This window comes from Ranitomeya imitator, chromosome 1 (genome assembly GCF_032444005.1).
Source record: "Ranitomeya imitator isolate aRanImi1 chromosome 1, aRanImi1.pri, whole genome shotgun sequence".
Taxonomy (NCBI): Eukaryota; Metazoa; Chordata; class Amphibia; order Anura; family Dendrobatidae; genus Ranitomeya; species Ranitomeya imitator.
Genome location: NC_091282.1, coordinates 844,561,756 through 844,587,245, shown reverse-complemented (window position 1 = coordinate 844,587,245; position 25,490 = coordinate 844,561,756). Strand labels below are relative to the sequence as shown.

General features: G+C 43.8%; 1 protein-coding gene across 1 annotated transcript in view; it reads left to right on the top strand.

The window, feature by feature from the left end:
• Positions 1–22,008: 22,008 nt before the first annotated feature.
• Positions 22,009–25,490, top strand: part of PDE4C (phosphodiesterase 4C) — a 238,938-nt gene continuing 235,456 nt past the window's right edge. Inside the window, exon 1 of the mRNA XM_069741067.1 lies at positions 22,009–22,665. Coding sequence (XP_069597168.1) covers positions 22,619–22,665 — 47 coding nt within the window. The 5' untranslated portion in view covers positions 22,009–22,618. The remainder of the gene's footprint in view (positions 22,666–25,490) is intronic.

The window sequence follows — 25,490 nt, the reverse complement described above, 5'->3', positions numbered from 1 at the left end:
GAGACCAACCCGCTGATGCCCCCCGGCTCAACAATGACAACAGGATCCCGATCTGATCCTGGTAGCTCCACCCACCAGATTCCGCTGCTAGCAAAAACTCCCACTCCCGCCAAGTTGCCTGATAAGCCTCCCAGGTTCTGGGAGCCAACGACGCCGTAATCAATGCCTGAGCGTCCCGGACACCGCTAGCCAAAGTTCTGGAGGGCACTCCAAACCGACCATCTCCGCCTCCGGGGCCAATGACCGAAAACGATCGAACTGCAAACGAGAAAGAGAGTCAGCGATGGAGTTATGAACTCCCGGCACATGCGACGCTGTGACATGCGCGTTCAAATTCAAACACAACAGCACCAAACGCCGTAACACGCAAACCACCGGCGGCGAAGATGCAGACAAACTATTAATTGCGCAAACCACCCCCATGTTATCGCAACGAAAACGAACACGCCTGTTCCGAAAATTATCTTGCCACAAGTGCACCGCTACCAAAATAGGGAAAATCTCCAGGAGAGCAATGTTACGAACTAAACCAGTAGAAATCCAACTCGCAGGCCACTTTGCCGCGCACCATTGCCCTTGGAAATATGCTCCAAAACCCGAACCTCCGGCTGCGTCAGTGAATAATTCCAACGACTCGTTGTCAATCACGTCCGCCATAAACAACGACCTGCCATTATATGACTTCAGGAACTCACTCCACACTGCCAAATCCTCCTTGTGCTCAGCTAATAACCGCACAAAATGGTGAGGAGCCTTAACTCCCGCCGTAGCGCTAGCCAACCTCCTAGAAAAAACTCGCCCCATTGGCATGACTCGACAAGCGAAATTAAGCTTACCGAGCAGAGATTGCAGGTCTCGCAAAGGCACCTTACGCAGGCGACCAGTTCGCACAACGTCTTCCCGTAGGCCCGTCAATTTGTCCTCAGGCAAACGAAACTCCCACCGCACGGTATCGATGACTATGCCTAAGAAACACAAGCCTTCCGTCTTACCCGGTGCCAGCGGGACCCCGAAGCGCGAAGCCACCCATTCAATCGCATTCAAAATCCTTGCACAGCAATCGGACCCCGCCGGGCCGATGCACAAAAAATCGTCTAGGTAGTGTAGGACCGCATCGCAACCAGACACGTCCCGTACCACCCATTCCAAAAAGGAACTAAACGCCTCGAACAGAGCACAAGACAGCGAACAACCCATGGGCAAACATCTGTCAACAAAAAATTTTTTCTCCCAAAAACATCCAAGAAGTCTAACGCTAGACGGATGAACCGGCAACAATCGAAAAGCGGCTTCTATTTCCGTCTTTGCCAACAGGGCACCTTTTCCGCATCTCTGCACCCAAGCTACCGCTTCATCAAACGATGCGTAAACCACCGAGCACAAATCAGGATCAATGCCGTCGTTCACCGACCTACCCTTAGGATACGACAGGTGCTGGATAAGGCGAAATTTTCCCGCTTCCTTCTTAGGGACCACCCCCAGAGGGGAAACAACTAAGTCCTCAAACGGAGCATGGTCAAAAGGGCCAGCCATGCGGCCCAAAGCCACCTCCTTACGTAACTTCTCTGAAACCACCTCAGAGTGTAACAAGGCTGAATGCAGATTTTTCCTAACAACGGGAACCACAAAAGGAGGTGCTGGAATAACAAAACCTTCCGTAAAACCGGACAGTAACAGTGCCGCCTTTTCCTTATCTGGGTACCTACTTAGATAAGGGACCATCCTTTCCACCATCACCGGAGTCTCCCCCATGGGAATTACCTGGACCTGCTTTTGTCTTGCCCTTCTTAAAGCATTTTGCGGCTCCGTGGGAGGAACCACTGCAGTGGGAGCACAAATGTTTAAATCTACAATTGCTTCCAAATTTGCACTGTCCCTCATTAAATTGCCAGCAGACACCCAACTTCTGTCCTCCTGCCTGACCGGCGTTGCCTGAGGAGCTCCCTGCACCGGACTGAGATCCATGGCCGGACCCACCGGCCCCCCCTTGAAAGGGATGGCCGAACTTGTACTGCGCCATCACGCGCAACCAGAGACCAATATCCTTCTGGTCCCACCTAATAGCCGGCCGCACAGCTTTTCTCTGCCTAAACTGCTCATCGTATCTCAGCCACGCCTGACCGCCATACACCCTATGAGCCTCACTGATGGAATCCATGTAGCAAAACAGCCCCGAGCAATTCTCCGGAGCCTTCTCGCCAATAACACTGGCCAAAATGGCAAAAGCTTGAAGCCAATTAGCAAAAGTCTGGGGAATCAAACGCCAACGCCGCTTTTCTTCCTCCTCCTTTTTTAAATCCTCCTTCTTCCCCTTGTCAATGTTAAATTTCTCCAAGGGGAGCAGTGAAAAAATTTCCACGTACTCATCCTTACTAATCTTTTCCCTGACCTCTTTCTTAAGATGCGCCCCCAACGGGCCCTCAAAACACACGTATACCTCGCCGTGCGCCCTATCATCTAAGTGGACCCTACACTCCTTCTCCTTCTCAGTCTGCACAGAAACCGAAACTGGCTCCGCAACCTCGGCCTGCGCTGCTGCCGCACTAACCGGACTCCGTGTTACACCAGACCAAGCACCCAAAAAACCCTGCGGAGCCACATCACGGTCCAATCTAGCTAGCAGGTTCTGCACATTAACCAAAAGCTCCCGCACCCCTGCCGCTTCACCGCCGCCTGCTACCCCTGCCGCAGCTACGCCGCTAAGCGCTCCCTGACCACCACTAAACGCAGGCGCACTAGCATCATAAGAACAAGCACGAGACACAGACGCATACTCACCGGGCTGCAAGGGATCTGTGGTCCCTCCAGCCGGAGTGCTGGTATCCGGACGTCCACGAACGGCCCAATCCGCCACCGACCCGTCCAACGATGTGCCTTGGAGGTGTCCGTCAGACCCGCTGCTCCCACTCCCCGCGATGGGGGGAGACGCCGCCTGGACCGGCGAGGGCACATCTTGCTGACCGGCGCCAGCCGCAGTCCAGGCCGCCGTAAGAGGCTGTCCGCTCCAAGGCCCTGGAGCAGGGGGACCCCCCCGCCACTGTAGTAGGGGCCGACCCAGCGCCATCCTGCCTCGGGCCGCCCGCCCCGCTTCCATCCACCGCTCCTCTGGGCCCCGCTCTCACCGCCGAGGCAGACCGCGCGGCGGAACCGGCACCGCCGCGGCCTCCCGCTGCTCTAGGCCCCAAGCGCTGCCCGACGCGTCTTGGCTCCGCCCCCACCGCACCACGAGGTGAGGGCCTAGCAACCGCCGCTGCGCCCCCCCTGGCAGTCGGATTCCTCCCAGGCCGGGGCCTACTCGCCGCTGCTCTTACCGGCGCCCGGCCTGGAGGGTCCCGGGAGGGGCTCCTACGCCTGCGGGGGGCGCTAAGCCCAGGATCCGGCAATAGGCGCTCGGGGGGCCGTGTCCGCCGAGCCCGCCGATCAAGATGGGGGACCGCCGGCGGGGATCCGCTGCCGCCGGCGCCGCCGTCCAGCAGGTGGGCCACCTGCGCCTCCAGCCATCCGGGAGGCCGAGAGGCTGCAGCCGCCCTCAGGCTCTGCAGCACAGCGTCCACACCTGACATGCTGCTGCTTTCAGTGCTGGTGAGCGGGAACTGACCGGCCCCCGCCCCCTGACACTTCCCTAACCCTCTCTTCAACTATCTCCCCCGCCCCCTATACTGTTAACCCTTTCAGCCCCACCCCCTCCTCTCCAACCCATTGTCATGCTGGCCTTCGCTTAGCCATGGGGGGGAGGGGGCGGCTCGCTCCGGCCTGTCCTTTTTGCAACTTTTTTGGGAATTGATTTAACCAATCGCAATTCAAATAATAAAATTACAATCCAAAGCATAATGCACCACAAGACAGTCATAACATGTGTTAGAGTTGGCTCTAAGCAGAAAGCCAACTGTATCAAATTGTAATTTTCTTTGCGGAGATTAATAAAAATGTTTGTAGAGTAAAGATGCATTTATACTACATGAATACAGTGGTTTGCTGGCCACCATTCGGCTTGCGGATAGGTGATTGTTTACGGCCATGATCATCTTGTTAAAATTCATATAATAGTCTGTCTAGAGAGGCCGACCGCACTTCCCATGCCCACAGAACGTTCGGTAACCTGTGTATAAGCTGTCATTGTTCTTGGCAGCACATGTCCTGATTACACAGGACAATGTGCTGTCAAGAACGGCAATTCTTAAAGGGAACCTGTCGCCATGAAAATGCCGTCTAATCTGCAGGCACCATGTTATAGAGCAGGGGAGCTGAGCAGATTGATAAATAGTTTTATGAGAAAAGATTCAGTATTACCAGTGTTTTAGTCATTTAAACATCTCCTTTCTTTCTGGGATTTTTGGTCTAGTGCGCGGCTTGATCAGTGTTTGACAGCTTTCAGTGCATACAAAGGTAGTTGTCAGTCACTGATAGGACCGGAAAATCTCAGAAGTCCACTGGACCGAAAATCCCAGAAAGAGAAGAGGTTTAAACTATTAAAATGCAGGTTATACTGAATCTTTTCTAGCAAAACTTTATATCAATCTGCTCAGCTCACCCCCTCTTCTATAACATGGCGCCTGCACATTAGATGGCATTTTCATGGTGACAGATTCCCGTTAAGCAATCTTAAAAATTAATTTCACCCAATGAACTAGCGTTTTGCCATCTTCATAGGATGACGTCCTCTTCTTGTCTTCACGCTGCGGCTCCGGCGCAGGCGTACTTTGCCCTGTTGAGGGCAGAGCAAAGTACTGCAGTGCGCAGGTGCCGAGAAAGGTCAGAGAGGCCCAGCGCCTGCACACTGCAGTACTTTGCTCTGCCCTCAACAGGGCAAATCAGTACGCCTGCGTGAAGACAAGAAGAGGACGTCATCCTATGAAAATGGGAGGCCCCGGACCATGACGCCCATCGGATCAGACCGCCGCCCAGGTGCTGTAGATAAGCCCCTGATGGCGGTGGCTGAAGCTTATATACAAAAAAGTAGGTGACAGATTCCCTTTAACAAATTATGGGGTGTGTGTCTCCAGAAACACAAGCTGTGCACAATGAATTGGGCACTAAACTACAATTTTTGCTTTGCAACACCAACTGCATGCTTAAATTATTGTAAACAACTGTTTAGTCAAAATAGTCCCTACACCCATAGATGAATTCCCAGAGGGGTGTAATTTCCAAAATGAGGCTACTTGATGGGAGATTCTGCGGTTCTGGCACATTAGGGAATCTGCAAACAGTTGTCCACAAACTACTCAAGGAAAATCTGCGCTCTAAAAGTCAAAATATCACTCCATCCTTCCAAGTCATATCATATACCCAAACTGTACTGTGCAACTTCATATGGGGTATTGCCATATTCAAGAGAAATTGCGTAACAAATTACAGTCCATTTTCAACTATTTTCCCATTGTGACAATGAACAAACTGAGGCTAAAATAACATACTATGTAATTTTTAACCCCTTCACCCCAAAGCCTGTTTTCACCTTTTACAATTCTAACTAGTCTGATTTTATGTAGTAATAACTCTGGAATGCTTCAATGTATCCCAAAACGTTTATTTACCCTTCAGGTGCTTCACAAGAACTGAAGCAATGTGGAAGCAAAAATTGAACCTTTAACTTTTTTTCACAACATATTTTATCTAGACCCAATTTTTTTTATTTTTGCAAGTGTAGCAGGAGAAAATGGATCTCAAAATGTAAAAATGCATTGTGCCATTTCTCCTGAGCGCACAAATAGCCCATTTGTGGGTAAAAACTACTGTTTGGGTGTACAGCAGGGCTTGGAAGGGAAGGAGCTTCATTTGACTTTTAAAATGCAAAATTTGATGGAATCATTAGCATACGCCATGTCGTGTTTGGAGAGCCCCTGATGTGCCTAATCAGTGGAATTCCCCCACAATTGACCTTATTTTGGAAACTAGACCCCTCAAGGAATGTATCTAGATGTGTGGTGAGCACTTTGAACCACAACTGTTGGTATCATGTCGTGTTTGAAGAGCCCCTGATGTGCCTAAACAGTGGAAACATCCCACAAGTGACATTTTTGAACCTAGACCTCTGAAGGTATGTATCTATACATGTGATAAGCACCTTAAACCCACATGTGCTTCACTGAATTTCACAACGTTGATCTGTGAAAATGAAAAAAAAATATTTTTCCACAAAAAATGTTCTTTAGCCCCATTTTTTCATTTTCACAAAGTACAAACATACTCCATGTGTGGTCAAACTACTTTTGAGGCACAGTGCAAAGCTCAGACAATCAGAAGCGCCATATTGAAGTTCAGATTTTGCTGGACTTGTTTGAGAATGCCATGTCACATTGGCAGAGCCCCTGAGGTACCAGAATAGCAGAACCACCCATTTTACAAACTACTCCTCTCAGTGAAATCATAAAGTGAGTAAAAAATCATTACATTTTTACCACCAAAATTTTGCTTTAACCCCAGAGTTTACATTTTCACACTTGGAAATGGATAAAAATGGCACAAAAATTTGTCCCACAATTTCTGCTGAAAGTGGAACAAAAGAAAAAACAGCAATTCAGGAGTTGTTTTTTTTTGGGGGGGAGGGGGTTATGTCGTTTTATGTGAGGTAAAATTGATAAGTCAACTATTATAGCAAATAGATACCGTGCTTGAGGATACCTAAAGAGAGAGAGAGGACTGGCCATTGAATTAGACGGTGAATTTAAGAAACAGATAGAATAAAGAAATCCCAAGTATATTCCACGTGGTATAATGCCACTGCCACCAGTAACACACAATCAATCCATCCACAACCCCTAAACTGACCACATAGTTTGCTTCAATTCATAAAAGGTGCCAATATCCATCAGCTTACCTCTATTATTATGGATATTGCTGGATATGGGAACAATGCTGGACCCTTAATGGTTTAAGGGAGCCTAGTCTCCAGAAACGCGTTGAGATTCTTACCCATATGGTTGTGCTGAAGTCTGTATCCTCCATGTTTAAAGTTTGTTAATAAAGAAAACGCTTTTTTACTGACTCGGTGAAGCTGGACATTTCTTTCTTTTTTTGGATCTTGCACGCCTGGACACAGCGGGTCCGTGCTCCCGAGGTTTGGTTGCTGAATCACGGGTGAGCTGGTTTATGTTCCTTCTTACTAACAATGCTGGACACCTGCTCATCTGCCTGTACACCCGGGGCTGCGATGCTTTCTGTATCGGGTAATGGAACGCAGTGCTAGTCAAGGGAAGCTCCGGCCGGTAGCGTTCCCTGGATACCGCGCGTAACCAAAAAAGATGGCCGATAGGCTCCTCTTACTAGTGACGTCACATGCAGTATGGACCGCTACAAAAAGGGACAAGGAAACAACCAACGCGTTTCAAAGAGCAACGCTCTTCAGGGTTGTTATAGGGTGAGCGCCAGTGTGACTATTAACCATTGATAAGTCAACTATATTCTTCAGATCAGTACGATTATAGCGATACCACAATTATACTGTATATTTTTTTGTATTTTGGCACTTTTACACAATAAAACCTATCATGTAAAAAAAATAATTATTTTTGTATTGCTTTATTCCGAGTTATTACTTTTTTTTATTTTTCTGCTGGTGGAGCTGTATGATGGCTTGTTTTTGAGGGAGAAGATGACGTTTTTATAGAGATACCATTTTTATTTCCATTCATTTTTTTTATCACGTTTTATTACACTTTTTGTTTGGTTAACTAGTGAGGAAACATCATGTGTGTACTTTTTTTGTTTTTGTTTTTACATAAATAAATGTATTTATTGGATCAATAATTTATTTTTTTTTTCTTTATTTTGAGATTTTTTTTTATTTTTACAATTTATTACATTAATATTTTTACAATTTTTTAAAACTTTTTTTTTTTTACTTTTTTACATTGTCTGAGGATTAGACATCAACTTTACAGTGACTGATCACTGATCTAATACTCTGCAATGCTTTTGCATTGCAGGTCATTAGAACAGTGCATTGCAGGCTAGGAGGAGATGAGCAGGAGCTTACATGCCACCGTGCCTGGGTGACCCCACAGCCATCTTTCAGGCTGGGATCACCATTGAGACCGCAATCGCAATCGCGTTATGCTGATGAGAGCAGAGAGGGAGCTCCCTCCCTCTGCAATGCCCATTGATATGTGCTAGCACTGATCGTGGGCTTTGCTGCAGGGTGTCAGCTCTCATATAGAGCTGACACGCACCCACACTTGATCATGGCAGTGCTCAGCATGAACTCGCACCATTACCAGAAATGCAGTTCCCGCAGCACCGTACACATACGGCGCATGTCAGCAAGGGGTTAATCTTCATGACCCAATTACATAAAATTCTGTGAAACACCTTTAGATGAATTCTTTTGAGGATTCTGCTGTTTTGACATAACAGAGGCTCAGCATTCCAAAATGACACTGTCACACTGGTGGATTGTGGACTCACTACTTACCCTGGAGGGGAGTGGCTAAGTGGCTATCTGGTTTTCTCCAGAGTCCTTGATGGTGGAGTTAGGATTGAGCTGCAGGTAACAACTGCCAGGTACTACTCCAGGACAGTCCCCGGTACTGTGGCAGCTGCTGCTGACCCCAAGGTTCAGGATCGCAGACACGGACTCTGAGTCCTAGACACTGGTTCAGACAGTGCGAGTTCTGCATCATATACAGGATAGACACTGGTGCTGGTTCAAACGGTGCAGTTTATGGATTAACGGACTGAACGGACATCGGTGCAGGTTCAGACAGTGTGGATTCTGGATTAACAGACTGAACGGACATCGGTACTGGTTCAGACAGTGTGGATTCTGGATTAGCAGACTGAACGGACATCGGTGCTGGTTCAGACAGTGTGGATTCTGGATTAGCAGACTGAACGGATATCGGCGCGGTTCAGACAATGTGGATTCTGGATTAACAGACTGAACGGACATCGGTTCATAGAATGTCAGATCAAAAAGGATTAGACGCATTATGGATGAAATTTTCTTCCCACCAATTCGTAAAGACATTAGCCAGAGATGGTGAAAAGTTGGCTTCCATCGTGCAGCCCCAACATTGTAAAAAATACTCCCCTAGCAGAGAAAAATAATTGAGAGTAAGTAAAAACTGAGTAAGTAGACGTGTATATTCTTTTAGGTTATCAGAGTAATTTGTATATGTTGACATTTGATAAGACACTGTGTATAGAGCCAAGTCATATGGAATGGCCATGTATAATAAATTGACATCACACGGTATTCAGGAGTACCCTAGACCATTTCATATTATTCATGATGTTAAGAATATGTTTTGCTATCCGAATATAGCTGGGTGAAATTTATACTAGTGGTTGGAGTCACTCTTCAAGCCATTCACACAAGTCCTCTGATAGTGAGCCGATGCCCAACACTATTGGCCAGAGTGGAGGTGGGGATATTTCTTTGTGTGTTTTTTATAACGCATAAAAGAGTGGAATCTGAGAAACTGTGGATTAAGGTATACAGCCTGTTTAGTGTGTGTTACGCCCACATCCATTCCTTCCTGACTTCATGTCATTTTTATATGATTTGTAGGATCACTTGTCAATTGGTGATAAACATTAACATCCTGTAGCATATTCCAGATTTCTCTTTCATAAAGACCCCTATCTAAAAGTACAATCGAACCATCCTTATCCAAATTTGTTATCACTAGTTTTTCAATCATTTGCAATGTTTTTAAGCTTGATGTTCACGTTTTGTGAGGTTTGATTTAAAGTTATTATGGTTTTTTTTTCATGAAGAACTTTCAATTCCTCCTCAACAATATGCTGACATTCATCCATAACAGTGCTACGTGTATTAATGGGATGTGAATCTGGATTTGGCACTGTTTTAGAAAAGGATTGGTCCTGTAATGTTGTTAATTCCTGTTCAGACTCAGATAACGAATGAAAAATGACAAGCGATAGTTGTTTCATAAACATCATATTTGAAAATTCATTATTTATTGGAGTCTTGGCATTGTTAGGATGCTGTTCATCCTCAGATTATAAAATATGTTTTTTAATTGTCAAACGTCTCATAAATTTATTCAGGTCCAATAACATCGGGAAAAGTTCAAATTTCCTAGTAGGTACAAAATGTAATCCCTTTTTTAATATATGAATTTGATCAGTAATGCTGGCTGATAGATTCAAACTTGTGAAATCCTCATTGTCCATATTATTTTTGTTGTCTTTTTGAGTAATTGTGCTGTGGCTTTGCGGTGTTTTCTCCCAGCTCTCTTGGTGACTTTTTTTGTAGTTGTGTTTTGTATGGCACAAATTTCTTTATGTTTTTAGGCCTCACATTTGCCGTAGATGGTGTTTCCAATGATTCAATGTCGCAATCAGATAAATCAGTATTACCATTAGTAGAGAGAGATTTCGGACTTTCTGTACCTCGATTATATTTATACCAGTTGTAAACCATATTGTTTTCATAGTCTTGTATGTCCCTAGTTAGATTCTCATTAATTCTTTTTTTTTTGAGGCCACATAGTAATCTGACTGAGTATGCTCAAACAATTTTCAATTTTTTGGATGGTGGTTTCTACTATGTCCAATTTAGTTTTTTTCAAATATGATGGTGAGTTGTATTTAATCGAGGAATCCAAAAGAATACCAACCCACAATGTAAGAAATTCTTCATCATATTTAAATGTTGGGCATTTTCTTATAAGAAGACCTCGCGGGACCATACACTTAACTAAATACTGTAAGTCTGTAAAGTGGTGGAATCGCACCATGTCTTTATTCTAAGGCTATGTTGCCATGGTCAGTATTGGCAGCGCTTTAGACGCAGCTCCGCCCAAAGCGCTGCCGGCCTTTGTATGCATGGTGATTCCGCATGTGTTCACTGAACCATGCGGAATCACGGCATCCTATACATAGGACGGTGATATTTATCTAGCGGAGACTGAGTGTCTCCGCAAGATAAATAGGCATGCTGCGGTCTAGAAAGACGCGCCGCATGTCCGGTTACACAGGGAAGCCGGAGGCGTCCCTGCACACATAGTGGAGATGGGATTTCATAAAATGCCCTCCATTATGCTGTAACATCTGGCCACTGCAGATTGGACGCTGTAGCTGTACGCAGCATCCAGTCCGCAGTGAATACTGACCATGGAAACATACCCTAATAGTTTCTCCAAATTTTTCATGGGATCTTTTAAATTATGCTGATCAATAGGGATGTTATTTTCTTTTGCATAAATAATATTAGCACCTTTTTTCAATCTATCTTGATTATTATTGTTGAAAAAATTCTCAGCCCCCAATGTGGAAGGATCCAAGTCCATCATAAAGTACATTTATAATTTATATAGAAGAGAGCAAGGAAAAATGCCAACAAAACAGGATTTTGCTCTCCTTTTTCTTTTTCGCCTTGTTAATGAATGTATAATAAATTTGTTGCTTTTAACCCCTTTACGACATTTGCAGTAATAATTAGAGATGAGCAAATTTGTTCAGCTCTCTCCTTATTTGGCAAGCTATAGCGCTTACTGAATAGGCTGCATAGGGAACCCGGATACCTGGAGCGCTCCTGCTGACCAGCTGTCCAGCGCCGCAGCTGCATGTGTCGCAGTAGTTTCACTGTCACAACACGCGCATGCAGAGCCTGTTTGTTGGGCTATCCACGCATGTGTCAGCCGGAGTAATCCAGGTATCCGGGTTCCCTCTGCAGCTTATTCGGTAAGCGCTATAGGTAGCCGAATAAGGATGGAGCCAACAAATTCGCTCATCTCTGGTAATAATACGTCCATGTGTCCTGAGCCTCATTGACGTGGGATGGATTATTACGTCCAGGCTGTGTGCATGTGACCGGTGTCAGGTGATTCTGACAGCTGATATCTGACACAAAGTGCCACACCGCTCCCAGCACCTTAACGCCCTAAATGCTGCGATCAATCTCTGGGAGCTGGCAGAGGGATGACAGCCACTATGCCCTTGGATCGGAGACCCCGTGGCGTGACACAGGCTGTGCGCATGTGACCGCCGCCAGGTGTCAGCTGATTCTGACAGCTGATATCTGACACAAAGTGCCACACCACTCCCAGCACTTTAACGCCCTAAGTACTGCTATGAAACTCTGGGAGCTGGCAGAGGGATGACAGTCACTCTGCCCTTGGATCGGAGACCCTGTGGCGTGACACAGGGTCCCGATCATTGCCATGGTGACCCGATTTCGTAATAATGACATCCAGGTCACCAGAGCTAGGAAAGTTGCTAGATCATGCGCAGTCCATGATCAGCAACTTTCTTTGTCAGCGCAGAGCTGACAGTTTGTATAGCATGGGGATGGGGACATTACCCCAATAACAGTGTCAGCAGCAGATCCCCCCCATTACAGTGCATCATGACCACAATTTTTGCTTCAGGTTTTTTAATCTATTTTCCTTCTCCAAAACCTAGGTGCATCTTATGGTCTGGTGCATCTCATAGTCCAAAAAATACGGTACATAATAATCAGACATTGAATGACCAATATTTTCTTTGTTTGTGTAATTATGGCTGGACCTAAACTTTAAGTAACTGTCAATGCATTCTGGGAATAATCTTATGCGTAAAAGGAAGCCCATCTGCTGTCTGGTCCCCGTCCTGTAGCACTAAACATGCCCTGCCAGTGTATGACAATTGAAATGGCAAGTGGTTGTGCAAGAGAATTCCCATGAGATAGCAATTATTTGGTTGCTCCTCAGATTTCTTTCTGCCCATCATTGCTACTTCTTAATCTATTTGATGACAACTAAGTGGCAGCTAGTCATTCTTTCATTTAATAAAGTAACCGTGCACCTCTAACTGTTTAGGTTATAGTTAGTACATGGAGATTATTTTCTAACGCCATGGAATATAACATTTTATATCATTGCATCCTCACTGACATACATGATAAACTGTGTGGGTGCTGACAAATATGCAACAGATACGGACTTATTTGTGTGCAGGAGGAGTTTACACTTTTCTGACAGTAGATGGCGATGTTGTTACTATTATATGCTTAGTTGAATGTAATGCATATACTTGTTGTACTTTGATTTCACTTTCTCTCTGGTAAAAGGTCCTTCAGACTTCCTATTATGCTGTATTAAAAAGCTGATGCATTAACCTCATGTTCTGTGTAGATAAAAGTTGAATTACCCCATATAATCTACTCTCACAAGTTTCTTCTGTGACCAAACTAAGCAACAAACTGGAGCACTGGCAATTTACTTATCATTAGGGTTCATTCCATACTTGACTAACCCGTTCCCTGCAAAGACATATCACATGTTTACTTTGAGGGTGGCAACTGAGTATGAGATATATCCTGGCTAGCAGTGGCCATATTTCGCTGTTGTAGTCTTGACCCAGCCTGAGATATTAGAGGTTAAAATGACAGCAGTCCTAACTTACACTTTAACCTGTAATATTGCAGGCTGGGTTATAACTACAGTGGCAATTCTGGTCTCATTTTAAAGCCAAGAATCTCAGCTTAAGCTTGGCTCTTTTGCTCATCCACATAGCGGCAGGTGCAGGAGCTGCCTGCTTTTTTCAAGCACTAGTCTAATCTGTAAATGGGACCCAAATAGCGCTTGCAGTAATGTTTCACGTTTTACATGCAGACCTTTTCTCAGTGGGTAAAATCGACTATGTGCAGTAGCATACTGGCTATAATGGTTGTGTGGGCGCCGTGTGCTGTTTGCAGTACACACAGACTGTACATGTCCACATAACACGCTAATGAGTGGGAAAAAAATTTCAGCATGTATCTTGGATGAGACGCACATATTCAAGTCTATGGGTGCATAAAAAAGTCAGATCCCATGGACCATCTGTAAAGCATCCAGTTTCATCGGATACATTACAGTTCTGAACATAGAAAACTATTTGATCATGCACATTTCAAAATGTTGATGTATAAATATGGATGTCACAAGGATGTAAAATATACACAGATGGCACACGTATGGAATATGAATGAGAATCGGCCCAATTTTCTGCAAAATCGTCCTAATTTTCGGGAAAATTTAATATTCACTGATCTGATCCTGGCCTTAAAATCGGCCCTGAAACACTAATGTATCTGCCATTAAGGCCGGCGTCACACTAGAGAGTTTTATGGACATATAAGAGGCGCAAAAACTACACATTGCACTTCGACTAATGTTTCTCTATGGGGCAGCTCCTATCTGCCATATATTTCTCAGCTGCATCTTACGAGCATAGAAAATCGCAGCATGCTGCATTTGTCAGCGTATTGCGCAAAAAATCCGCCAATGTCCACGGGTCCTGTGGAAGCACATTTGTCCGTTCTCCTGTCCCCGCACCCCTTACTTTTACCTGCCGCCTCTCCACAGATGTCTAATGCCGCATAAAGCGAACTAAAGGACATTGTTTTTCAGCAATCTTGGGGTGAGTGCTAAATCTTTTATGCTTACATACTGTGCAACTCTATTGTTCTGCTATATGTAGAGCACCGCCCATGGATGCATCAATTGTTGTGTTTTTAAGTCTGATGGAAGGCCGGTCACATATGTTCTATAGCCTGTGAAGATTGCTAGTTACCTGGTGCCGCTCAGTTCGGAATCTTGTTTGTTTTGAATATACTACGTAACTGGGCAATATACTATGTGGCTGGGCAATATACTACATGGGCTGTGCAATAAATACGTGACTGGGCAATATACTACGTGGGCTGGGCAATATACTACGTGGACATGCATATTCTAGAATACCCGATGCGTTAGAAATATATATATATAAATATATATATATATATATATACATATATATATATATATGTCATTGAGACACACATATATATGTATATATTTATATTTAATACAGCACTAGATAGCAGAAAAGACGGTAATTTAATTGTCAGCTTTTGCTATCTCCTTCCCAACCTGAGAGGGTATGAGACATGGTGTACATACAGTAAACCATTTTATATCCATTTTTTTTTACATACCGTATTCCTCACTACTAATGTTAGAAGTGTATGTGTGCAAAATTTTGTGGCTCTAGCTGTTAAAATAAAGGGTTAAATCACGGAAACAATTCGATTGAGCTCCTGCGCAATTTTCTCCGCCAGAGTGGGAAAGCCGGTGACTGAGGGCAGATATTAATAGCCTGGAGAGGGACCATGGATATTGCCCCCCACCCCCCGGGCTAAAAACATCTGCCCCCAGCCACCCCAGAAAAGTTACATCTGTAAGATGCGCCTATTCTGGCACTTAGCCTCTCTCTTCCCACTCCCCTGTAGCGGTGGGAGATGTAAATCCATCTGAAGGGTTTCAATAATTTTACAAGCAGGGTGGCTGGGGGCAGATGTTTTTAGCCGGGGAAGGGGGGAATATCCATGCTCCCTCTCTAGGCTATTAATATCTGCCCTCAGTCACTGGCTTTCCCACTCTGGCGGAGAAAATTGCCCATGCCAATTTTTTCCATGATTTAACCCTTTACTTTAACAGCTAGAGCCACAAAATTTTGCACACACACACTTCTAACATTAGTAGTGAGGAATATGTAAAAAAAAAAGGGGATATGAAATGGTTTACTGTATGTAAGAATTGTTTGACAAAGACAGCAGCACGATCGAAATGCATTGCTTTTCCCACAGGGGTTATGGTGTTGTCTGAGGAGCATTTTTTGCATTTTGTATTTTAAATATTTTTCATTAAAAGGTTTATTTCATTTTAATTTTGATTGAGCTGGAACATTGTGCTTTTTTCTGCTGTATGTAAACCATGTCTCATATCCTGTCGGGTTTGGGAAGGAGATAGCAAAAGCCGGCAATTGAATTACCGGCTTTTCTGCTATCTAGCGCTGTATTAAATCTAAATATATGTATATATGTGTCTCAATGACATATACAGTATATATATATATAGACTGCCTATATGTTTTCACAAATATTTGAGCCCATGGATTCATTCTATGTCCATTTTGCAAGCCGGTGAGAAAATCTCGCCATATGGATGCCATACGGATGACACGCGGATAACTTTTGGAGAAAAAAAATCGCAGCCTCGCATTGAATACGGATCAATGTTCAAGAGCTTTTCTGCGTATTACGGCCGTAAAAAACAGACTGTATTTCCCTACGCTAAGTGTGACGCCGGCCAAAGGCTGAGATACAGTCTTTTAAAATGGCCCACGTCCACCCCAACTTTAGTCAGTGTGAAAGTGGAGAGGCGGTCTGAGGGGAGCTTACAGGTTTCAGCAACATGAGAGAGATGATATGGGATCTCCTCCCGTCCCTGTGCAATATAAAATTTTATAAAAGGCCATCACCTTTCAGGGCTTATATACAGCTGTCTTTAAGCCCCCAACTCAACCTGCAAGAGAAGAAAAATAACTTTTCTTATTCTGACCTCCAGGGCGGTCAGGTTCGATGGGCATTGCTGGTATTGGTCCGGCACCTCCCTTCATCTTGCAATACCACCCTCCTGTTTGCTTTTTGTGGATGATGCATCTCCTCAGCACCACGCTCCTGCACAGGCGTACATGGCTCCATCCATTATCCCATTGATGCGGTGAAGTAATGTTTCCACCTCCATGCTTGACAGTGGGGATGGTGTTCTTTGTGTCATAAGCAGCAATTCTCTTCCTCCAAGCACGGCGAGTTGAGTTAATGCCAAACACCTCAGTTTTTGCCTCATCTCTACCACAGCACCTTCTCCCAATCACTCACAGAATCATCCAGGTGTTCATTGGCAAACTTGACAGGCCTGCACATGTGCCTTCTTGAGCAGGGGGACCCTGTGGGCACTGCAGGATTTTAAACCTTTATGGCGTAATGTGTTACCTATGGTTTTCTTGGTGACTGTGGACCCTGCAGCCTTGTAGTTTTAGGCTGATCTCTCACCTTCCTCATGATCAAGGATACCCCACGAGGTGAGATTTTGCATGGTGCCCCAGATTGATGTCGATTGACAGTCATTTTGTATTTCTTCCATTTTCTTACTATTGCACCAAGAGTTGTCTCCTTCTAACCCAGCATCTTACTTATGGTTTTGTAGCCCATTCCAGCTTTGTGCAGGTCTATGATTTTGTCCCTGACATCCTTATAAAGTTCTTTGGTCTTTCCCATGTTTTAGAGGTTAGAGTTTGACTGATTAATTGAGTCTGCGTACAGGAGTCTTTTATAAATATGACTATGTAAGACTGCTGCCTTTAATTCTGGTAACGAGTTGATTAGGAGCATCTAACTGGTCTGTAGGAGCCAGAACTCTTAATGGTTGGTAGGGGATCAAATACTTATTTCTCACTGCAAAATGCTAATACATTTATATAATTTATGCAGCGTGATTTTCTGGATTTTATTTTTGATATTCTATCTCTCAATGTTAACATTAACCCTTAAAATTATAGACTGTTCATGTCTTTGTCAGTAAACAAACTTACAAAATCAGCACGTGATCAAATACTTATTTTTCCCACTGTATAAACCCTGAAAGGTGATGGCCGTATCTCTTATCGGCCAAACCTAGTGATAGGTTTACTTTAAGTATCAGGCCGGAGTCACACATGTGAGAAACACGTCCGTGTCTCGCATGTGAAATCCAAGCTCTGGCACCGGCACTCCAGAGCGGAGCGTGCGGCCGCATAGCAACACATGGAGCTGCACGCTCCGCTCCCAAGTGCCGGCACCAGAGCTTGGATTTCACATGCGAGACACGGACGTGTTTCTCGCATGTGTGACTCCGGCCTTACACCTGCAAACTCAAAGGGAACCTGTCACATGAAAAACACTATTAGGCCAGGATCACACATGCGAGAAACACGTCCGTGTCTCGCATGTGAAATCCCTCCTCTGGCGCCGGCACTCCAGAGCGGAGCGTGTGGCCGCATAGGAACACATGGAGCTGCACGCGCCGCTCTGGAGTGCCGGCGCCAGAGCTTGGATTTCACATGCGAGACACGGACGTGTTTCTCGCATGTGTGATCCCAGCCTTAACCTGCAGATATGGGGATAATCTGCAGGTTAATAGCATTCTGATCCTGGCCAGCACCTGCACTTAGACTCTCAGTGCTGGGAGGAAATTAACTTTTTTCCTCCCAGCAGCGTTCGGCTTTCAGTCATAGCGGTGGCACCAATGTGCTTTCAGTCACCGCCCTGTATATATAGAGTGGCGGCTGTAACCGCACCCCTGGCACTGACTGACAACCAGTTCTAATGATGAGCAAGCAAGTCTGTCAGTGCCGGGACAGGGTTATAGCCGCCACTCTATATATACAGGGCGGTGACTGAAGCCGTGCCGGCGACGCCCCCTTGAATGGAAGCTGAATGCTGCCAGGAGGAATGAAGTTCATTTCCTCCTAGCAGCAGGGGTCTAAGTGAGGGCATCGGGCAGGATCAGAATGCTATTAACATGCAGATTATCCCCTTATCTACAGCTTAATAGCAATTTTTCATTTGACAGGTTCCCTTTGAAAGAAAAATAAGTGTTTATAAAAATAAATATTAAAAAAATGTAAATCGTCTAAATAGCTCATTTTTAAGTGTCGTGTCAGTAAAAATGGAAAAAAAAACCTATACTTGGTATAGTTTCATCTGTAATGAGACAAACTATAAAACTAGCTTGTCACTTAAGATTCCGTGTGAACACATAAATTACATTATTTTTGGTCACGTTGCCTTATAAAAAAGTGAATAAAAATGTATGATAACACATTAAAAAAAAATTTCCGTAAAAAAAAATTGGATTTTATTGTAAAAAATAATAAAATAGAAAAAAATATGCCCAGTGGACACAAAAACACAGAATTGTCTCTCTCCCTTACAAAATGATTGACTAGAAGGTGATCCAAAATTCATATGTACCAATGAAAACTGCAAATAGTCCTGCAAAAAATAAGCCATCATACAGGTCCATCAACAAAAAAATAAAATGTCATTACAAGTTACAACATATGCAGAGATGGGACTTAGCTTAGGCAGTCTGGGTCAGATGGAATCCTATAGGGATTGTTCTTATCTTCATAACAGATATTCAATGTGATATCATTCACTCGTATTAATGCAGTAAGCCTCTACCTCACTCTAAAAAAAACTAAAAAGATGAGAGTGGAGATGCTCTCAGTAGTGAAGCAATGCCAGATGGGAATTATAATGTGTAGTTTTTTTTTAATTTACAAGAGACTTGATAACCATCAGTAAAACATAATGTGAAAAGCCCAAGTTGTGTTTCACCATATTGACATATTCTTCAGGGGCATGGTTCCATAATGGTAACACCTTCTATTTCTACATAGTACTGTATTTCCTTTTGCTTATCTCCACTCACTTGAATCTATCGGTCTGAGCTACAAGACCAAACTGACCTTATGGCCGGGATCACACTTGCGAATGTGATGCGAGAACCTCGCGCATCAATACCCGGCACTAGGGTTGAGCGAAATGGATCGTTCATTTTCAAAAGTCGCCGACTTTTGGCAAAGTCGGGTTTCATGAAACCCGACCCGATCCCTGTGTGGGGTCGGCCATGCGGTACGCGACTTTCGCGCCAAAGTCGCGTTTCGTATGACGCGCTTGTCGCCATTTTTTCAGCCAATGAAGGAGCGTGGGCAGAGTGATGACATAGGTCTTAGGGGCGTGGACGTCTATCGTCATCTTGTCGCTTGTGCGCTGTAGCGATTTGCAATGTGTAACACCAGCTTTTCTGTTCAGGGACGGAGGGGAGAGAGAGAGAGAGAGAGAGAGAGAGAGAAAATAAATAAATAAAAAAATAAAACAAAAATAATAAAAAATAAAAAAATTCCCATTGACTTTGCATTGGATTTCGTGTTTCGGTCGATCCCCCACTTTTCGCCATAATCGGCCGATTTCACTCGACTCGACTTTAGAGATAGTCGGGTTTCGCGAAACCCGACTCGACCCTAAAAAAGTAAAAGTCGCTCAACCCTACCCGGCACTGCCTCCGGCACTCGGGACCGGAGCGTGCGGCTCCATGTATTTCTATGCAGCTGAACGCTCCGGTCCAATTGCAGGTGGCAGTGCCGGGTATTGATGCGAGAGACTCACGCGAGTTTCTCGCATCACATTCGCAAGTGTGACCCCGACCTATGAAAAAAAAGTCGGTCTGTCCCTTCTGTCAATTAGCTTCTGCTACTAGTTGATTATAATTATTGTAAAAGTCCCTTCCAAAGGTTATTCAGTAGCCAGATTTGCACAATATATATACGTATCTTCTGTATCATAATAGTCCCATCTTTTTATTTCTCCTTACACCAGTTTGCTTCCCTCTAGTTCCTCAACCTGCTTTACTTATCCTGTTTATATCTTCCAATAAAGGATGAAAACTACTTCCTGTGCCAGTAAGAATTATCTCACAGGAAATAACATTTCAACTGTTCTCTGTGTCATTGAGACAGGCCATTAGCTGACGTAGTTTCATCAGAATACAACTTTTTCTGAGTCATGTTGCATCGAGCTGTCGGAGCAAGTTCTTCAGTGGAATGAGATATTACAAGCTAACACAGAACCATGCAACCTGTAACTTTACCAGCTAGTGCAGTCACTGTGTTGTCTGCCTTATATCATCTGTGGCTTATATTTATATATTGTAAATTGGGAAAGGACCTTCCCTCACAGGCTTACAATCTATAGGGTTATGGGGAAGGAGACAGTGAGTTTGGGGGTTTAGATCAGCTATGGTGATAGTGAGGTGGCAGTGGGTTTATTGCAGGTTTTCCTGAAGAGTTTCAGATTGCGTCTGAAGGCTTCCATCCTGGAAGATAATCTGATATGCTGGGAATTTCCAGAGGATGGGGGATGCTCAAGAAGAAAAGTCATGGAGAGATGTGAATGTGGATCAAAACTATTAGGTTTGGGAGTTCTGAAGTTAGTGGTGCCCATGAAAACAGATATACCAGGGAACCCATACAAGGGAGTGAATATGGATCAAAACCAGGTACGGACTGGGACTGATATTCAGCCCCGGCATTTGAAATCAATCAGGCCCATAGCTGTCTCCGTCCCCAAGGACCAGGTGGGATATATTACTACTAATATTACCCTGGGTGGAGGAAAGCAAGATTTATTACCAGACCAGTATTTCTATGATACCTGTGGCCTGCTGGGGTAAGTGACGGAGTCATTACCTTTGTGTTCCGTCACAACTCTTAACGGTGTGTGTAGGTCTTGAGAACGCTGATTCTGTTAACAACATAGCAGACAAGGCCGCCTACGACCAGACAGGCCCTTCTGGCATTTGCCAGAATTGCCAGATGGCCAGTCCGGCCCTGATCAAAACGATCAGGTTTAGGAGTTCTGAAGTTAGTGGTGCCCATCTAAACAGGCGTATCAGGGACCACATACAGTGGAGTGAATATGGATCAAAACAATCGGTATGGATCAAAATTCCAATGCATTTCAAAGTGACTATAAAGCTCATGCAAATGGTTTAATGATCCTGACCTGAACTAAAGCTACAATTTGCCTTTTCTTTTTTTATTATATTATGATCTACAGGAGGAAGAAGAACCAAACAACATTCACTAGTCCAAAGATTTGTTAAAAAGCAACCAGCAGCCTTTAACCCATTTAGTATTACTCCTTGACATGGAATGATGAATCTTCTGTACATGGTGTAACTCCTGCTATACTCACAGCGCAAAAGATAAAAATCCAACACGAAGACTTCTCTACTTATGTGTCTGAGTCTTATATGAAGCAATTTATATTTGGTGTATGCTTGTTAGGATTTGAGTAACATATGAGAAATACGTAGAGGAAGTGAAAGAAGAGTGTGAAGGCTTCCTCATCTGAGAAGGCACACTCCTTGGCAAGCAGTGATGACCAAGTAAGGTAGACAACGGGGAGATAAGAATCAGGAAACCGAAAAACACGCTTTACAAAGAAATAAGAATCAAACACGAGGTCTGAAGGAATGGTTGCGTACACATTGCGGGGAAGGACTTTTTTGCGTTTTGCTTGTTTGTTTTATTTGGATATTTTTAAAACTTTTTTTTTTAGCTACAATTGAGAAGCTACATGGAAGGAACTGAGTTTTTTTCTACTTTTTTTGTTACATGGTGTCAGGTTGTATCAGAACACTCCACACAGGAAAAGGAGAGGGGGAGAGACAGAATAGTAGTACCCTCCCTTTACTGTGTGTGCAAATTAGCCTGAGCCCTGTGGGTGTGCGGAGGGAGGGGAGTGACATGGACAGTCCCAGCAGCAGTGTGGAAACACAGAAAGTGCATTGTACCAATCTCTGATTTGAGAACCAAAACAAAGCAACAATTTAAAGCGCATGTGATGGAGAGCAGTGCACATGTCGTGGCCTCGGACCTCATCATACTTCCTCCAGCATCTTAGGACAAACCCAATGCTTTCCTGGGGCATCACAAAGAGAAATAATGTTAGGATATGGTGGAAAGAATGACTTCCACTTTAATTGTACGACAATTTAGTCAAAAGTGATACTCAGGTTTCTGAAATTCCTGGGGAAAAAATTTGATTTTAAAATTAGATTGTTTCCACCTATGTAATCACATTGTACGACACTCAAAGAAGTAATATTGGATTCTCGTAGAGGAGGTTCTGGATGTCTGCTCCGTTTTGCTGCTCTGGATCACCAGCCATGGGATACTTCAAGGATTATCTGTAGCACATTCCTGTGCACACCGTCTTCGTCTTGTCCCAAATTGTACAAAGATCTAACAGAGAATGCTGTCATATACCCGGTTCCCAATACGAAGGCACTCTTGTATATGGTAGGTCATATATTAGAAAATGATACTCTGTATAATATAGTTTACCTGGTATGTTGAGAACTGGAAACATGCGCTTGATACTCATTTTTTGATATTGTTGTTTAAAGTATGAAAAGATTGCGATAGATGATGAAACTTTAGGCCTCGTTCAGATGTGGGGTTTATGGATAGATCACGTACCCATTACGGTCACATATAATTTTTTGCAGGCCATGTGTCTGCAAAAAAATGATGGAGTCATATCCATTTTTGATTCATGGATCTAAATTACCCATACAAGTCTATGGTTCCATGGAAATCACAGACAGCATATTGATGGCAACAGTGTAGAGTCCCTGTGTTCTCCGTGATTAACATTGCATTGGATAGGAGAAGCTTTGTCATTTGTTTTTTCATACGTGAAAATCACTGATGGTAAAATCGGACCAAACACTGATGAAACTGGAACCAATTTTTGCCTACGTGAAAAATCACAGACATCTGAATGAGACCTTAGCTAGAAGTAATAGTGCGCATGTTTTGCATGCATTGCAGACAGAAATACCGTACACGTTATACACTGTATTGTGGTTATTATGATTTGTGGGCCATATGTGATGCTATTCCTTCACTAATAACATTAATACATGCTTTCACGGAATGCCTTTTGTGCTGGATTCAGGATCCACATGTCTCAGAGATAGTGATGAGCGAATGTGCTGGGATAAGGTGTTATCTGAGCATGCTCGTCTGCTAACCAGGTGACTTTGGCGAGCTCTAAATATATGTTCGAGTCCCCGTAGCTGCCTGTCTTGTGGCTGATCGACTGCTGCAACACACGCAGGGATTCCTGTTTGTTAGGCAATCCCTGCATGTGTTGCAGCTGTCGAATAGCAGCGAGACATCAGCCACAGGGACTCGAACATAGTATTCGAGCGCGCCGAAGTCACTCAGATAGCACACGAGCATGCTCAGATAACACCTTATCCCAGCACGCTAGCTCATAACTACTCAGAACCCTCAGGATATATTTTTATCCTCCATGTACGCGGTTGACTTGCCGGACAATTTTCCAGATGGAAAATCTGCTGATTATTACAGAAGCAGCATTGTGGCGAAAAAACTCACAAGGTCTCATTCACACACTGCGGAGAAAATCTGAGAGAAATGTCGCTGTGAATTTTTCTCTTTACTTTGCAAATGTGGGGCAATTCTGCAGCATTTCTGCCGTGAAAGTCACAGTGGTTTTCACTTTTGTGGATTCCGCTGTGGATTATTTTCGCATCTCCCATGAGAACATGCCCTTCGGGGAAATTTCCCATTCTGCAGACTCTGTTGTAGAAATTTCTGCAACCATCTCATCTCATTCATCTGAATGTAATTTGCGGAAACGCTGACGACTATTCGGTCTCAGAAATGTATGCAACAAAATCTGCAGTGAATGAATTCATCGTAAGGCTATGTTCACACGCATCGGTTTTTGCAGCTGCTTTTTTTCTGCACCAAAGCCTAAAAAATGTTGGTGCTTTTTTTTTTTTTAGTGCAAATTACATGTATGATTTGTCTAAACTACGTGTTTAATGCAGCAAAACCTTTCTCATTGCTTTCCATGAATGACAAAAAAGCTGAAAAATTAGGAAAGTCAGGAAAAATAAAAAGCAAGTGTGAAAAACCTGACCTCTTTTCTGCAGAAAAAAACAGCAAACATGCTTCATGTGAACATAGCCCAACACAGTTCTGTGCAAGAGTCCTTAAATTAGATTCAGATTTTTGCACTTTGGCATTAGCAGACAGTTTATGCTTACACTTATAATATGGATTTAAAAACTATCCATAAGTATGTCAATATACAAGTTCTTATTATTAGGCAATCAGTGTGCACATATGTAATCTTTACCAACCTGGGGATGGCATGAATGTCATATTTGACCCTAGTAAATGGCCATAAATCCATATTTTTCACTATGTCAGTTGTAGGAGAGTCCCTTTGTATATATCATTGCTTCAAGAATGCCTAATGTGCGGCCCTGACCCCTCAGACATGTCGCTGCCTGCATTATTTGTCTCCTTTGTGTACGCTGCTTTTACCGCTCTGAGTTGTTGTAACATGTACTATTGTGTGGACTAAAAACATACCGACAGCGACAGAACGCAAAGGTAACAAATACCCGCATGTTAGTGCTGTGAAATAATACCGTCATGTCAGTAAGGCCGGGGTTGTGCCGCCACGTCTTGCACAACCTGATCTGATCATCTGGAGTCCCTTCACCCCAAACCGCCATTGCTATTACCATAGACATGGTAGCTGATCACAACAGGCTGCTCTGCTATTTGATGCTTTCTATCTGAACAAGAGCTCATCTGCCATGACAGGAATGTTAAAGGGGTTTTCCACTTTTGGGGACAATTTTTTTTTTTTACTTAAATGCATCTATTTGGGGCTAAAAATCATTTTTTTTCCATTGTAGTTTCATTGTTTGGCTCTTTATGTCCTGGCACTTTCAACTTTGATGTGGTTTGTGGTCAAAAGTCGGCTGAGAGGAGCTCACAAAAATGACAAAAGATTGACAAACGCTCTCATTGGAGCATCAGAATAAGCTCACTGATGGATCCTCAGTCAACCCATTTGGCAGCCATTATCCTATAGCAGAAGGCAAACTGTGCCCATTAGTTCATAAAACCTACCGTAATTACAAAAGTGATTTCTAAAATAAAAACGACATTTATTTAAGTAAAAAAACTAAAAAATGCCTCCAAATGTGAACAACCCCTTTAAGACATAGCTGTAACTACTAAGCTCGCTGCTTGAAGTAATTCAGTATTCCCATGGCTGACTATAAATTGTA